Below are 17,168 nucleotides of genomic sequence, written 5' to 3'. Positions count from 1 at the left end.
TAAAATTTTAGAACATGCATATTCATCTACAGTAACAGAAAGCAGATCAAAGGTTGCCCTGGCACAGGGACAGAGGATGTAAGGACTGGACAAGAGAGGGAGAAAAAGGTGTATGTGGAAGCTTTTGTGGATTACACAACAGGTTTAATGAATGTACACATATGTCAAAATTTATGAAATCTTATACTTTGAATATGTGCAGTTCATAGCATGTCAGCTATGCCTCAATAAAGCTATTTTTAAAAAAGGAAATCGGTGTTCTAGAAGGATGAATAAACTTCTTATCCTTTAGGTCATCTTCAAACGTATGTTTACACACAGCTGAGCTTTTGAAAATGTTCATGATTATTCAATAACACTTGCTAAAAAAACAAAAAACAAAAAGCACCATTCCAGAGAAGTAAACTCCCACTGACAGACATACTGGATCTGGACTGAGCCTATAGACAAAGAGTTTGATGGTTAGATTTTGAGGTTTGGGCAGTTCTACCAGGGGCCCTGATAAAAAGGGGGGAATGTGGTTAGGATGACATCTGATAACAGGGACATGTGGGTGATCTTCTGCCACATAGCTTGTAGGGTTGATTCCACCTGCTGAATGGGTGTCCTCTCCCTTGCTCACTGCTCCAGGCCCATCGTTCTTAGTGCAGAGAGTAGCCTCCTACATAGAAAAGAACTGAGCTCCACTGACAAAATAACTGTTTACACTTGCTAGAGCTTCTACTCTCCCTCCTTTCACTTTCAACTCACACCTGTGCCAAGCAACAGTTTCTCTGGGCAATTCACACTGGTGCCACATAGTGGCCAGCTCACATTCCCATAGCAGTAGCAGGGCCTGGGGTGCATATGCAGCAGAACCTATGTTCAAAGGCCTATCTCTCCAATAGCACCGATGCACAGCTTGGAGACTTAGAAGGCCACATGACTCCAAGGTTTGAAGTGAGGAGCAGAGACTTCAGACTGCTGTAAATGGATGAGACCCAGAAATCTGGCAAAGCTTCTCCAGCTTCTAACCAATAGTGAAGCTGCCATCTGCAGTCAAGCAGCAGATACTTGCTGCTTACTCACCACTCTCTTGTCTGGGACCCTCTGGGTAAACACCTTGTACAGTCGCCAGCTCTTCCCCAGAATGGGTCCGAACACAAGGGAGGTCCCAATGCACAGCATGGACAGTCTTACCTACAGGTGGAAAGAAGCAAGAGGCATGAGAGGAACCATTGTTATTCTGCACACATTCTGAACAACAGAGCTTCAGTCCGCACAGGGGGTGGGGCAGACACTGGACTTCACTGATGAAGCATTCTAGGGATTGCCTCTGAAAGTGCCCACGCCAAGGACAAAGGTAACCATTACCCACAGGAGTAGCTGACTTAAAAATGATCAAAACTTTGGCATTGTACTTAGAGTAAAATCTAAGGCTTCACCTACCTGAATGAGAGTTTCCATTGAGCTTCCCCCCGAAGCATCTCGATCCCGAATCCCAAAGAGGTAAGCACTACTGTAAGTCAGAGAACTGCCCAGTAAGGTCACAATATTCAGATTGGGACTGGACATTTTCACAATCCTAGAGGGAGTCAGGAAAAAAGACACTTACGGTCATGACCCCTCGCCCTGGGAGTGGACAGAGCTTCCCCACCAGCATCATCTCCAGCACAGCCTCAGAGTGAAGGGTCACTGGGAGGAAACCACTTTATAGCCCTGTAAAATATTTTTATGGTTTATTTAAATTTATTTTCAAAGAGAAATAAATTCTAGCACTTCTTGCTTGTATAACTCCAAGACTTTGAAAAGAAGGCCCACTCTTACAAGAGCTAGGAGTTTTTCAAGTTTTTCATGAAGTTTATGGTTGCAAAGAGACTGCCATTTGTAGCCTAGTGAATAAATAAGTATCAGGTAGATACCTAAAGAGATACAGTTTGAAGTCTTTAGAAATTGAGCTGTAAACTACTATTTGGGAAGAGGATTGGGAATTTTCTTTTTCATACTCTGTTAATTTATTTGGTAAGTAAACTGTCCTCTTTATCTGACCAAGAGAGAAAGGGGAATCAGGAATTTGAAAGCAGAAAATATGGCAAGGGTCTTTTCATGAGGGGTTTTAGATAAAGTTACAGAGCAGTTCAAAGATTAAAGGTAGGTGTGGACAGTTACAGTCTCAGACAAACCCAGGATGACAACAGAGGCTCAGGACAAGGTAGATATGTGTGGACTGGTTAACCTTAGGGGAAATCCAGGCTTACGCTGTTTCTTTTTATTTGTCTGCTTTTTGTTATGGATAACAACTGAGAAGTAAAAGCAACTAGTAACAATTAAGGAAGAATGTAATTGTATTTAAGAATTTTGGTCTAAATAGTGTATTTTATATAAATGCAATATTTATACCAAGCCATATGATAATTATACTTAGTTATATTTTTATTTTTAATAATATCTGATGAGGAAAGCATTGCTATCTATAAACCTGGATTACCTGGCTGACCACCTTAAAGTCCAGAGCCAAGGTAAAACCATCTGCTTAATGCAGGCTCTTTTAATGGCAGGCAAAATATCGAGGAGGCATTAAACTGTTAGCTACTGGTGGATTTGCAAACATCATAACCACCACTAGCCCAGCTTGATTACTTAGTGGCTGGGAGCATAATTACATCCATACATGTAAGGACACCAAAGCACTGTCCCAGGATGCTGGCCCCAAGTGTGGTCACCGTAAGCCCGCGTCCAGTTGAACTTTCCCTTGTCTTAGGGCAAAAACCTTGAATTTTTTCCTCTTCTAAAGTGAAAAACCCTTTTATGTATTCCCCTTGTAAAATGGGGATAATAATACCCCTTCCTCTCAGAGCTGTGAGGAGTTAATGAGGCAATACAGCAAAGTGTGTGGCATAGGACCTGGCATGTAGTAAGCATGTTGTCAACATTAGCTGATGATATTACTAGTCTCACAATCTTCCAGGCTTTAGAAACCTAGGAATCACCTTTCTTTCTCCTGGTTGTTTATCACCCATACCCAGTCAATTGCCAATTTCTTTCACTTGTTCTTTCAAAATCTCTCTTGATTTGCCCTCACTCTCCATTCCTGCTCCCATGTCTATCCAAGATAGCAATCATTTTAGGAGCAATGGAACTGGAGTCAGGTTTGGAATGGGAATTCTGGCTCTGTCTTTCAAAGCTGTGTGACTTTGGGCAAGTCACTTAACTACCCCTAGGATCCTGTCTCCTCGTGTGTGAAATGAAGATAATATCACCTTTCATATACACTGCACAGATTATTGCAAAGATCAAATGAGGCATGTGCCAAAACTCTTTGAAAACTCCAAGGCGATACAAAAATACTAACTTGTAAATTTTTAGTGTAAGCTTTAGCTCTCTGTAAATACCTCTGTCCTGTCCTAATACCTCCTGTACATTAATTTCAGACTTATTTTCACAAAGTACCACCATCATCACTTAACAAGAAAGCTGCATGTGTAAAGAACATTTTTAATTTGTTGGCCTTAAGTCTCCTGTATCAAATTTAAGATCTAGCCCTAACAACCTCAGCCCCATGTCTTCAAATGAACTCATGGAGACTAACCTTTCCTAGATTCTTTCTCTTCCCCTAAGAAGGAGGCTATGTGGTGAATATTGACTACCGAACTGAGAACAATGCTAACCAGCAGCTCTGCAAAACATTTGTTAAGAAGAATAATACATCTGCGAGACCAGTGCTGACACTGATTCAGAAAGGAGAGCACTGCTGAGCTGGGATGGGCCACTCAGTGCAGTCAGAAGCTTGGGCAGTGGTATTACCACTGGGTGAGCTCCTGCATGACCAGTAACCGATGCCATTCTTCCCCATGGCCACCTACAAGGTCCTGGGCATGAGCGATAAACATCTGACAATGACCTCCTCACTCAGCAACATTCCGGGTTTCACAGCCTTGCATCTGTGTGGTCTATGTCACTAACAGGTAGGTTTCTTTCTTCTTTCTTCTCTGGACCCATTTTATTTGAACACCACTGTACAATTAGATCTTCTTTTGTTTAATTCAGTACTGTATGAAATCCTGATTTCATACTTTATGAACTCCTCCCCTTCCTGACTTAGGAGGAACTCAATTTAGTTGTTTTTGACAAAACATATATTACATAGAATTCACATCTCAGAATTTGATGCAAATCCATCTTTTAAGTGGACATTTTATAGACATATATGTATATTTCATAGTAAAAAAATTTTACTGAGAATTTACCTCAGAAAAAAAATGAAAGGAAAATGATTTATCTATTTTATTTGGCCAAGTTAACACCTGAAAAGTCACTAAAAAGTGAATCATCTCCAATTCAGTAGATGAACTATGTATGTCTGGGGAATGTTTTTGATAGGAATTCAACCAGCAATGTCATTCATATTTTTCTATTAAACTAAAGAAGAAACTACATGTGCTAAATATTTTAATCGACCACAAACCCATAATTTCCACAAAGGAAAAAGATCTAAATATATACTTAATTGTAAAAAATGAGTCACAAATAGATTATTTGTGTCACATTTGCAAAGAGATAAAGGTTTGGGCTGTGTCACTGGCAGTCAAAAACATGGTGGTTTTTTTTTTAAAGGCTTACATAGTGATCTCATCGTTTTCCTTTATTTATTGATTGGCAATATAAAGCAAGGGCTTTCTTTATTTTTTCTTTGCAAGTAAGTTCTCAATACTATATAAGAGAAATATACCCACCTGCATCTGCAGAGCTTGCATGAATTTGGATTATCATCTCAATAGTCTATAATGAATTCAGATGCATAAGTGACATCCACAAGGGTATAAGTATGATGTTTTAAAAATCTTTATCAAATATTGGTTTCTGAACTTAGAGTTTTATTATTCTCAGAGTTACGGAGGACTGACAGGTCATGCTATTGTTTCTTTTTAACAGTGGGTAAGGACTGAGTTTGGAAACACGGCCTGCAAATGGGGTAGAGGGTAATTCTTGGCTTGCTGCTACTATTAGAAAACTTTCCTAACATGTCACAGGGCCATGCTTTCTAAAATGCTACATGAGTTGATATAAATGGTATCATTGAGTTTTAGGTATATCTAAAACCAAATATGAATGTATTTCCAAAAAGCATTGTAATAAAGCAATAAAGAATTATAAAGATTCTTTGCATTTCTTTTTCAAAATCTACTGTTTTTGATCTGTGCTACTGTAATATTATAAATCTCTCATCTGGAAATGTTCTAAACAGCTTTATTGTAATGCTGTCTGGTATGTTTCAGTAACTGATCATTTTTCTATCTTGCTTATTTCTAATCTATTAGGTTCAAAACCTGAATCCAATTCATATTCTGTACACCTCACACTAATATTTGTGTAACCTGGCTAGTCATTTATATTAAAACTTTGTATCATAAGGGCAACAGCAGCCTGGCCCTCCTCCTTCCTCTCCTGCCTGGGCCACCATCCTAGTAAACCATCCTAGGAGATTTCATTAACCTTTCAACCTTCAGAGTTCTAAATTGTTTAAATATAATGACTTCACTTTATTCCACTTTCAGACACCCATCCCGAGGGTCATTCCCTGGGTCTTATGGTTACTCAGAATGGTACCACTTCAGAAGTTTTGAACATCAATATCCCACTCTCTGATCACAATCCATCCAAAATTTAACTCCTAGTCTTCTCTTTTTTTAAATTTTATTTTGCAATTACAATTGATATTCAATATTATTTTATATTCATTTCAGGTCTATAGCATAGTAACTAGACGATTACATAATATACAAAGTGATACCCTGATAATTCAAGTACCCAGTTGGCTACCATATATAGTTATTACAATATTATTGTAATTTTACATCCCTGTGACTATTTTGTATTTACATTGCTGTGACTATTTTGTAACTACCAATCTGTACTTTTCAATCCCTTCATCTTTTTCACCCAGACCCCTAACCACCTCCCATGTGGTAACCATCAGCCTGGTCTCTCCATCTCTGAGTCTGTTTCTGTTTTGTTTGTTCATTTATTTTGTCCTTTAGAGTCCACATATAAATGAAATCATATTGTATTTATCTTTCTGTATCTGACTTATTTCACTTAGTATAATACCTTCTAGGTTTATCCATGTTGTCACAAAATGTAAGATCTATTTTTTTTTATGGCCGAGTAATATTCCATTGTGTACCACAACATTTTTATCCACTTGTTCATTGACGAAGACTTGGGTTGTTTCCATATCTTGGCTATTATAAATAATGTACAATAAACACAGATGTGAATGTATCTTTTTAAGTTCTAACTCGTAGTTTGCCCCCTGAACATGTTCCTCTCAAATTCTGTGCCCGTTTAGATAATGGAAACTCCATCTTTCTATTTGCTTTGACCAAAAACCTTGGAATGATCCTTAACTCTTGCTCACCACCCACATCCAATCTGTCATGAAATCTTATTGTCTCTGTCCTTGAAATACATCCAGTAATCCAACTATCGTACTTCTCACCAGCTCTGCTGCCATCTCCCTGATCAAAGCCTTCCTTAGCATTTCTCATTAGGATTATTGCAATAGCCCCCTGACTGGTCTCCCTGCTTCTACACTGGACCCTCCCTATGCCTGTTTTCAACACAGCAGCCAGAGCAATCCATTAAGGGTGAATCAGATCACATCACTTTTCTGCTTGAAACCCTGCGATGATGCTCCATCTCACGCTGAAGAAAAGCCAGTCTTTTCCAGGGACTACAAGACTTACCCATTTGGTCCCAATTATGTGTCTACCTCATTTCCTACTTTGTCCTCTGCCCACTCCACTCCACAGAGGCATCCTTACTGTTCCTGGAGATATCAGACCTCACACACTTCAAGGCTTTGAAGTGGCTATGCCTCCTGCCTGGAATATTTAATTCACACATCTGCACAGTTTCTTCCCTCTATCCCTTCATGTCTTTGTTCAAATAGGACTATGATGACAACCCATTTAAAATCACACCCTTCCCCCAGAATTCCAAATCCTTCTGATCCTGCTCTATTCTCTCTATCCCCATCCCACCATAGTATTTATTACCTTGTACTATATTGCTTGCTTTACATATTTATTATTGTCATTGTTTATTCCTTCTCCCAATGAGAATTGTTCATACTGTACACCCAGCACTAGAACATTACCTTGAATACTGAAGGCACTCAATAAATACTCAATAAATGAACGAATCAGACTCCCATCATCTAGCCCTCTCATTTGCTTACCTCTAACACACTTGTTCACTGACAGCCAACAGGCCTCCAGTTCCTTGGTTCTTTTGCTTCCTCACAGTCTATTAGCTTTTCCTCTTTTCCCTAATTTCCAACCTCTGGTTGGTCATCTGAACTGTTCTCTCAACAACACACAGTTCCCATTGTAAACAAGCCATTTTGCTGCATCTGTCCCACAAAACTCTTAACAAAATTACCATCTATTGTCTGCTTTTACCTCCAGGCAGCTGAGTGCTGGGGGAGAAAATTATACAGCCTTGCAGGTTGTTGCCACCAAAATAGATGGCTTCCAACATCAATAAGCCAGGCTCACTCTGCTACCAATTTTTTTATTTCCTTTGTGAGGCATTTCTTAACATTTTCTTTGTAAGTGACTCACCTCATTGGATTCAAAGAAATATGAGCATGTATCTGTCTGGCTGATGCTCTTACTCTAGGTTTGGTGCCCTCCTCTATGTCTTTATAACACCCCAGGGTATATGAGCACCAATACAATTGTCATGTTATAGTCCCAACTTTTTATGTTTGTCCCACTAGACAGTTTCTACTCCTCAAAATCCAGGCTGTTTCTTATTTATCTGAATCTCAGTCCCCAGCACAGTCTTTGGAAAACGGCAAGCATTCCATAACCATTAGTTAGTGAATGAATGAATTCATTAATGGATATGGAAGGCCAATCTTTCCTTCCTTTTTTTATCCCCTTCCCTAATCTCATTTTCACTTGGCAGTGCTCTCTGTTAGCTGGCTAATGGCTATAAAGCAGCAGAGATCCCTGACAGTCAGAGGGAGAGTCAAGCGCTGGTTCAATGCCTCAGTGTTAAAACAAGAGGAGTGCTGGTAGGACTTTTAAGGGGATCCCTTTGGTCCCTCCTGGAACAGCTGAGAACTCCCTGGCATTACTGAACACAAAAGGACCAGAGATATTTTGGGTGCTCTGAGTTTTGTGGACTTCATGGGGGCACTGGGTTTTGACTACTTGGCAAATTCCCCCACTCCAAACCCTCACTGAAAAGCCTCTTCCTCAGGGTGAGCCTCTCCTTTGCTTCCCCATCAGCATGATGCTGAAGGCAGCCTAAAAATAAATGAGAGAAAGGATCATTGTCATTGTGAAGCTTCTGCTCTCCCATTCTCTTTGCTTCTAGGAGAGTGTGGCATCTTGCGGGGTGCGGGAGGGGGATATATTCACATATGAGCACCCACTTATGTATTTACTTGTCTCCAGTGAAATCAGGCCACTTAAAAGATTTCCTTCTATTGGCTGAATTCTTCCTGGAGAATTCCCCCAGGCAATGCTTTTGTCCAATATGCCTCTTACATCATGTCGAGGGCCATGCAGGCCCAGTGATATGAGGACGGCCCTTGTCAAGCAACTGATGGATGAGACCTCATCTTCACGACCACACTCATTAGAGTCTTAGCTTACATCAGCTCAGAGGTTAACAATCACATCCCATTCTGTGACTTCAGAAAATCGGCTGATCTTGGACTGATTGCTGCTTGCAGCTTGCAGCTAGGCTACGAAGCATACCTTCTCTTTACATCATTGCAGCCAGTAAATCATGTTTTGTCATGAGTAAACCACTTAGCCCTGCCTCCTCTTCTGGCTGGGCCCAGACTCTCTAAATTTGCCTGCTTTCCCTTAGTTGTAAATACTGGCGTAGAATTGTTTTACATGAAGAGAGTGAGCTCCCTACCTACTATTCTGTCAGTTCAGGCCTACAGTTGCTGGAGCTGGAAAGGAACAAAAGATATTCTGCCTGCACAATAGCTAAATGGTTAGCAGTGGTTGGACCTGATGAAATCTAAGGTTCCTTCAAGCTCTTCCCTTAACTTATTCCAGAGGAGAATTTTTTTTCCCTGTTCACTGGCTTACCTCCAGTACTGTTTCTCTACCTGAAGCAGGAACAACAGGCTGACCTGACACGCATTAGGATTGTTTCCCAATCAATCAGTTATCAATCAAGCAAAATATGTAATTATTATGTGCAAAAGAAAATTTGCTAAATATCCTGCCCCCAAATTTCCTTTTAGCAGATGACCTCAGTGTCTCCATGTTTTATTCATTATAATCTTTTTAATGATATTCCTGTGTCAAACATTAATTCAACAATTCCTGAATATTGGCTTGTCAGGGTAAGAAGAACTGGAGGCTGGAGGGCAAAAAAGATACAATTTCTGTCCTCAGCTTATTAGGACACCACCTCCCTGGTTTCTAACCTTTTTGTGGCAAAGACAATTTTCTTATTCTGTCTTTTCATCTTTTAAAATAGAACAAAATTTTAATATAATATAAGCAGTTATTTTCTCAATATTCACTGGGCCATTTAACAAAATCCATGTATATGAATGTAGGTTTATTACAGATGTTGATATGTGAACTTCCAGTGTACAAATTTCAGAATACATAGCTCTCCTGGACTGTGAACAGACCTAAGGATCAATTTAAAAATGCATCCTTGTGCATATTTTTAAAGCTGAAATGTGGACACTTAGGTATGGTACCAAATGCCATTGCTTCATTATACCAGCTCAAGCTTAGGACAGTAGTGAAAAAGCATACTGACAGATGCAAGGTAGGCCAGCGATGAGGGGAAAGCCCCAGAGGGCGCACCTAGTAGAAGGGAGTTCTGGCTTTGTTAGGCATATTATGGCCACACTTCCCATCAATTTTTTAAGCAATTAGTTTCCAAATGTATTTTTATTATGTTTTGTGCAATTGTAATATATTTTAAATGTGTTTTTAAATGCCAGGGGAGGGGCGTAAACACTAGAAACAAAAAAATCCTCCTCCCTCATATAAACTCAGACTCTGTAGTGTGAGCAGAGTTGTAATTTATAGAGCAGTGATTTCAACTTCCTTTCTCCCTTAGTTGCAGGGAATAGGCCTTGGGCACTTGCCAGCAGGAGACTTGTCACACTTCCCAAAGGGCAGAGCAGATGCCCTGATTTTAAGTAGAGCACAGAGTGCAAGCACAATTGGCCGCATGAAACAACAAATGACAGGGAGTCTGCTGTGAACCAGAACATTATGGTCTACCAGGTGGCATGTAAATTCATCTCTCTGAGGCACAAAAGATTCGCCTGCCTTACTGGGGAGGTTTCCTTTCCCTCTTCTATTCTTTTTCTTCTTCAGGTTTCCGGCAGGAGAACTTCGGGCCTTGGTGAATTTGAGAGGAACCCTGAACAACCATTGCTGCTGGAATCAGTCACCACTGGGCTAGAATCTGGGAATTCCTGATGCGGAGACTAATTTTTACTTAGCTGTGTCCCCACCAACACATTCTACAAGGCCCTGAACCTAGTGGAAACTTAGTAAATATGTGCTCTCCTGGATATATCATTAGACTTAGAAAGGCTCTTAGAGGTCAGGACTTAGAAGAGATAAAAGGGCTACAGCTAGAAAGAAAGGACCTGCTTGCTCCCCATCACACTGCTCCCGCGCATTGCCTAGGACACAATTTGAGTCTTAGGGTTCTACAGAACATAGCTTACATCAGCGATCTGACCTGACTCCCTTACTTTAAGGTAAGGGACCTGCATACAGTTTTACAGCTGTATAGGGGCCATATTGGGACTGCTTATCCAGATGTCCCAACAGCTGGTTCCCTCCAGTGTTCTCTCACTCTGTCCTCACCCCTCCTCCAGTTTACCCAGTCACCTGAGAGGCAGTGTCTCCTCCTGATCAACATACTTCTGCGAGGGGCCTTCCTGACATTGGTTTCTAACGTCCAGCAGTAGTGCTGGGAAGCCAAGAGTTTCCACTTGCCCCTCAACTGAGTCTCCTCAAAGGCCCCATTTAGCTAGTATTTATCATCAAGAGGGGACAGAGAGGAAGTCCTGAGGGTCCTTGGAGTGCCTTCTGCTGGGCTCTGTCTGCTCCTGCCAATTCTGATTGCTGATCTGAACCTTGGACCTTGGCAAGGTTCTCGTTCTGCCTCCAAGCTTTATTTACTGGCTGGAACTCCAGGCTAAATTCTTGCTATGGTGGCTGTGGGCTCTAGGTTTCTATCATTGTCTGGTGGCTCTAAGTCCTGGCCCCAGCAACGGCCTGGAAATGTCCACCATAGGCTGTGATAGGAATTGTGTCTTCTGTCCTGTAATCTGATGAGAAAGGAACAACTGTTAGATAATCTCTTTATGTGTGTTTAAGCAGCTTTCATAGATTAATGCTGAGGTAACAGGAGGCAGTGGAAAAAGCTTGGGCTTTGAAGTCAGATCAACTAAGTTTACTAGCTGTGTATGGTGCGTGACTTGCTAAGGCAGTTTTTCACCTGAAAATGGGGAAAATAATATTTATCTTCCTGAGTGCCATAAAGGTTAGGGATATGTATCCTAAGTGAAAGCACATAAAAGGCCTGTTATAGAAAGTAATAACTATCAATTTTAAGTTAAATTATCTATATTTACATATATAGGGACTAAGTGCTAATTTTATTTTATTTTCAAAGCAATGAAGTTTTTTTTTTTTTTTTAAGATTTTATTTGTAGAGAGAGGAGAAGGGTGGGAGAAAGACAGGGAGAGAAACACCAATGTTTGGTTACCTCTCACGTGCCCCAAACTGGGCACCTGGCTCACAACCCAGGCATGTGCCCTGACTGGGAATTGAACTGGTGACCCTTTGGTTCTCAGACTGGTACTCAATCCACTGAACCACACCAGCCAGGGCCTAAGTGCTAATTTTATAAAGAGTTCAAATACTGAAGGACTCTGAAATATTTTTGAGTCATCAAAAATTACATATTACAGGTGATTCTCTATTTTTTCTATTAGAATATTGGTAATGATAGGAAATAATATTAAAAAGAGTAGCCAACATTGATTACTTATTTAATGTGTGCTAGGCAGTTGCTAAGTGCTCTACATACACTATCTAATGTAGTCTTCACTGCATTCTGAGATAAGTAGTGTCATTAGCCCTATTTTTATACATGGAAATGGGATTCAGCAAAGTTCAATTTAGGGATCAAGCCACAGGACTAGTAAATGCCAGAGCTGGGATTTGAGGTGGAGCTGGATTCCAGAGCCTGCGTGCTTATGCCATTTAATCTTTTGCTGTTCACACACTTAACCTTTTGTGAACATTGTTAAGGATGAGCCCTTATCCCTCTCTCTGTTTTCCCACTTGGGCCTATTGAGGAAAGGCTTTCGCTTCCCTTTTCACCCCACTGCTCTTCCTACCCCAAGTGAGCAGGAGTGAGCAGCGGGACTGGAGAGAGGCTGACAGGCCTGGGCTGAGTTTTATCAGATGGTCCCCAAGGCAGGAATCTCCACTCCTCTTTCTTTTCCCACCTCCACCTGGCAGAGCGCTCTTCCGCTTCTTGGGCCCCATTTCAGCATTATGTCAAGTAGTGCTTTCTAATCTAGCTTTCACCAGAAACCCCTGTGCTTCTCTTTTCTCAAAAAAACCTTTTTATTTTGAAATTATTTAAAGCTCACAAGCAGTTGCAAAATAGAACAGAGTTTCTGTGTACTCTTCACCCAGCTTTTTCCAAAGATAACATCTTAGGTAACTAGGGTACAGTATCAAAACCAGGAAATTGACACTGGCACAATACTATTAACTGAATTATACATCCTATTTGAATTTCACCTGTTTTTACATGTACTCTGTGTGTGAGTGTGATTCTATGAAATTTATCACAAGTGTAGTAACTACCGCCATAATCAGGATACTGAACTGTTCCATTATGCAAACCAGACAAGACTGCCCTCCAACTACCTCTTTATAGTCACACTTTTCCCACAACTCTAACCCCTGACAACCACAAAAATACAGACCTGGTCATCATCCCCAAGTTTCAGATTTAGTAGGGTCTAGGGTAGGACTCCAAGAATTTGTATTTCTACCAAGTTCCCAGACGCTGCTAAAGCTGCTGGTCCAGGGGCCACATTTTGATGGATAAGACTTTGTTTTACAGGATGAACAGGAGTTTGTCAGCTGAAAAATGAGAAGACTTGTGAAACAAGAAAGTGTGAACAAAAGCATGGTGGTGCAAGTGCATGGTGTACTTGAGGAATGGCTGTTACCTTGCACGATGAGAGCACAACTTAATTTAAGGGAATAAAGCAGAAACTGTAGATGAAGACCAGACTGAAGACAATCTGAAATGCTTACTGAAGGAGCTGTGTAGGCAGTAGAAGTCTATGATGAACAACCAAGTCTATGTTTGAAAGCAATGCTGGCAAGAGGGCAGTAGCTCAATGGGAAATGGATAACTAGTTCAAATAGAAAATGGAAAAGTTAGGGGGCTGCTGCAATTATTCAGATCAGGGCAATGGAGAAGGACTATAGGAGACAGATCTGAGAGGCATTTCAGAGGTTTACTATCTAAGACTTGGTGAGTAACTGGATGTGTAGGGAGACAAAAGGATCCCAAATAAGGAATAGATGGATGGTAGTGTTATTAACTGAGGCAGGAAAGACACAGAAGTAAAGGAAGATCAGGGTAAGATATGAGTCTGGCTTTTGATCACTGAATCTGAATTGACTGAGGAACATCCAGCTGACAATATCAACTATGAAGTTAAGAAATGGAATTTGAAAGAGGTAGGGTTTGGGGATATGCCACAGGAGGGATTAAGACCAGGTGAGGGGCATAGCGTAAGAAGTGAATCAAGACTGGAACCCAACATGATATCAACGTTACATGGGTAGGTAGAGTTCAGAAACCAGGGGAAGCACCTGGTAAGAACTAGAAAGGTAAAACTAGTTCTTACCTTTCTAGTTGCGTTCGTGTATGGTAAAGAAAAGAGGTTTCAGAAAAGGGGAACAGAGAAGATGGTTAAATATTATATGGCTTCAGGCTAAACAGGATGGAGTCTAAAAAGGTCAGTTGACTTAATGACTTTGACAAAGATCATTTCAGTAGAAGCAGGGCATGGGTTGAAGAATGAATTGGAGATGAGGAACTGGAGGTAGCTAGTGAAGATTACCTTTTTAAGACTCTTGGGGGTAGTAGGAGCCAGAGGGTTGGGGTGACAGCTTCAGGGAGAGGCATGACCAAGAGATACATTTCTTCTTCTAGAGGCCTTCCAATGTCTCAAGAGGAATGCCAATGGATCCTAGTGATTAATAAGTATTTATTCGTCTACCTGACTCAAAATATGCAAAACACCAAAAAACTATTTGATCAACAACTACTGATCCATCCACAGGGGGCATTTTGAGTGTGCTAATCATTCTGGTACCTTTATCTGTAAAATCAGAGGCACATACTTAGTTTAGTTTTGTTGTCTTTTGGTCTGAGCATACTTTGCCTCCATTATTACCAGCAAAATACCCCACCTTTATTCTAGCTTTTTCCTTTTAATAGGTTTAAGTAATCCCTTTATGGGATCAAGATGGCAGAGGAGTGAGTGGAAGTCACACTGACCTCCTCCCAGGACCAACCTGGACTTACAGCTAAATTGTGGAGAAATCACCTGGAACAAACAACTGAACAATAGTGAGAGAGGAGCCTTGTAACCTCAGAGACAGAAGAATCACCTTTAGTGCAATCTAACTGGTAAGGAGTGTGGTAGAGACTCAAGAAGGTGGGCGGGGTGCCCACAGATGGCAGCACCAGAAGGATATCGAAATGGCCAGTTGGATCTCCCTGAGAAGAGTGGGGTCTAAACCATAAGCAGGGATCTGTAGCCTACAGCACCAGAGCCCAAAAAGTACACAGAAAACAGCCAGCTGTGAAAAGTGGCAGGGTTGCTCTCTGCCAGAGACAGGTGGCTGGAGATGCAAAGAACCATTTAAAGAGCCAACACATACATTTTTATTTGCAGCCACGTGCCCTGGTCTCCAGGGGAGTTGGGGGTGGAGTGGGCTGGAGACACCTGGGGAGAGACTGGGGAGGGAGGCTTTGGGGAGAGAACTGAGAGAGTGTCTGGTGGGATATTGGTGCTGACTCATCCCTCATGCGGCAGCAGCCATCTTGCTCGGGCAGAGACCACTCCCCCTGAGAGGCAGCCGCATCAGAGGACCCAATAGCCCCGCCCACAGGTGGGATTCTACCCCACCCTGTGCTGTCTAAGACCACCTGCTGAGTGCAGTGTGGAAACCACAGATAGTAGGTCCCTGGCTAAAGGGGGCACAGAGAGGTCTAGAGGAACTGGAGGAGAGACTGTGGATGGAGGCTTTGGGGAGAAAATGGAAAGAGTAGCCAGTGGGATCCCAGTGCTGACTCCTCCCTCTACAGTAGCAGTGTGAGAGGACCCAATAATCCTGCCCCCAGGAGGGACTCCGCCCCTCCCTGAGCTGTCTAAGGTGGCCTGCTGAGTGTAGAGTGAATAGATTAACAGCTGAAGGAGACAGCCAAAAACAATAGATCCCTGGAAGTCTCGAACAGACTGCCTAAGGTAAGACAGGGACAACACCTGACATCATCAGAAGCAGATCCAAAAAGTAAAAACAGCGGTCTCCTACCATAGAAGTTCACACCACAAAGTCAGGAAATCAAGACAGATCAACTTAAGAAGCAGAAGCAAAAATAAGAGTCTCACAAATATCAGTAAGACAAAGAAATACCCCCCACTCGAAGGGAAAGGAGGAATCCCTGGAAAGAGAACTAAATGAAATAGAGGCAAGTAAATAATCATATATTGAGTTCCAAACAATGTTTCTCAGGAAACTCAATGAGCTCAGGGAGCTCAGAGAGAATTACAAAAAAAGCTACAGGGAAACTACAAGGAACTTACTGCAAACTATATCACCATGAAAAAGGACACAGAAACTATCAATAAGAGACAAGAGGACATGAAGGATACAATTTCTTAATTGAAGAACACAGTAGAAGGAATCAAAAGCAGGCTAGATGGAGCTGAGGATCGAATCAGTGAGCTGGAGGACAAGGTAGAAAAAAGCTCCCAGAAAAAGCAAGAAAATGAAAAAAGACTCAAAAAGCACAAAGAGGCACTTAGGGAAATGCAGGAAAAACTGAAATGTAATAATATCCATATAATAGGGATACCATAAGGAGAAGAGGATGAAGAAAGGATAGAGAACCTGTTTGAAAAAGTAATGATGGAAAACTTCCCTAATTTGAGGAGAGGAAAAAGTCACATAAGTCCAGGAAGCACAGAGGGTCCCATTCAAGAGGAACCCAGTGAGGCCCACTCCAAGACACATCATCATTAAAATGGCAAATATCAAAGACAAACAGAGAATCCTAAAGCAAGCAAGGGAGAAAGAGGTCGTAGCATAGAGGGGAGCCCCAATACAGCTAGCAACTGATTTTTCAACAGAAACACTGCAAGCCAGAAGGGAATGGCAAGAAATATTCCAAGTCATGAAAAGCAAAGGCCTGCAACCAAGACTGCTCTACCAAGCAAGATTCTCAATTAAAATGGAAGGCTAAATAAGGAGTTTCCCAGACAAAAGAAGGCTAAAAGAATACACCTCCACCAAACCAGCAAGGCAAAATATGCTAAAGGGACTGCTTTAAGATGAAGAAAAAGAGTCTATGAATATCCAGTTCCTTTCACAGTTGCCAATACTTGATATTACCAATATTTTTTATTATGTATTAATCTGACTGTGAATGATGTGTTATTTTAATGTTACTTAACTATTTGTTGAAACTAAACCTGTTTTTGTACATTTCTTGCCTATTTCTATTATTTTTAAAAAACTTTAACTGACTATTGGCACTCTATGTCCATTTTTTGATTAAATGTTTGTAGAATTTTTTCCCTAAAAAAAAACCAAAAACAAACCATTAACCTCTTTTTACATGTGTTGCAAATACTTTCCTATTCTATTACTTGTCCATTAACTTTTTTATATGTATATTACTGTAGAGTCTTAAATGTTTAATATAGTCATATTGTCAATATTTTACTTTATAGCTTCTGGGATTGAATATTTTGCTTCACAGTAAGAAAAATATTAGTTTGTGTTTTCTCCTAAAACTCCTTAGATTCTACATATTGATTTTTAAGTCACCTGAATATTTC

General features: G+C 40.9%; 1 protein-coding gene across 2 annotated transcripts in view; it reads right to left on the bottom strand.

Moving 5' to 3' along the window:
* The window catches only part of GPR156 (G protein-coupled receptor 156), a 53,010-nt gene that overhangs the window by 19,320 nt on the left and 16,522 nt on the right, over positions 1-17,168 (bottom strand). For both annotated transcript variants that reach the window (XM_054574975.1, XM_054574976.1), the window contains exons 3-4: positions 1,429-1,564; positions 1,069-1,179 (exon numbers count right to left, since the gene is read on the bottom strand). In XM_054574975.1, the coding sequence (XP_054430950.1) occupies positions 1,069-1,179; positions 1,429-1,564 (247 nt within the window). The remainder of the gene's footprint in view (positions 1-1,068; positions 1,180-1,428; positions 1,565-17,168) is intronic.

Source organism: Pteronotus mesoamericanus, unplaced genomic scaffold, assembly GCF_021234165.1.
Source record: "Pteronotus mesoamericanus isolate MK-2021 breed Mesoamerican mustached bat unplaced genomic scaffold, CSHL_Meso_final contig_27, whole genome shotgun sequence".
NCBI lineage: Eukaryota > Metazoa > Chordata > Mammalia > Chiroptera > Mormoopidae > Pteronotus > Pteronotus mesoamericanus.
This window is presented reverse-complemented; position numbering and strand designations above follow the sequence as displayed.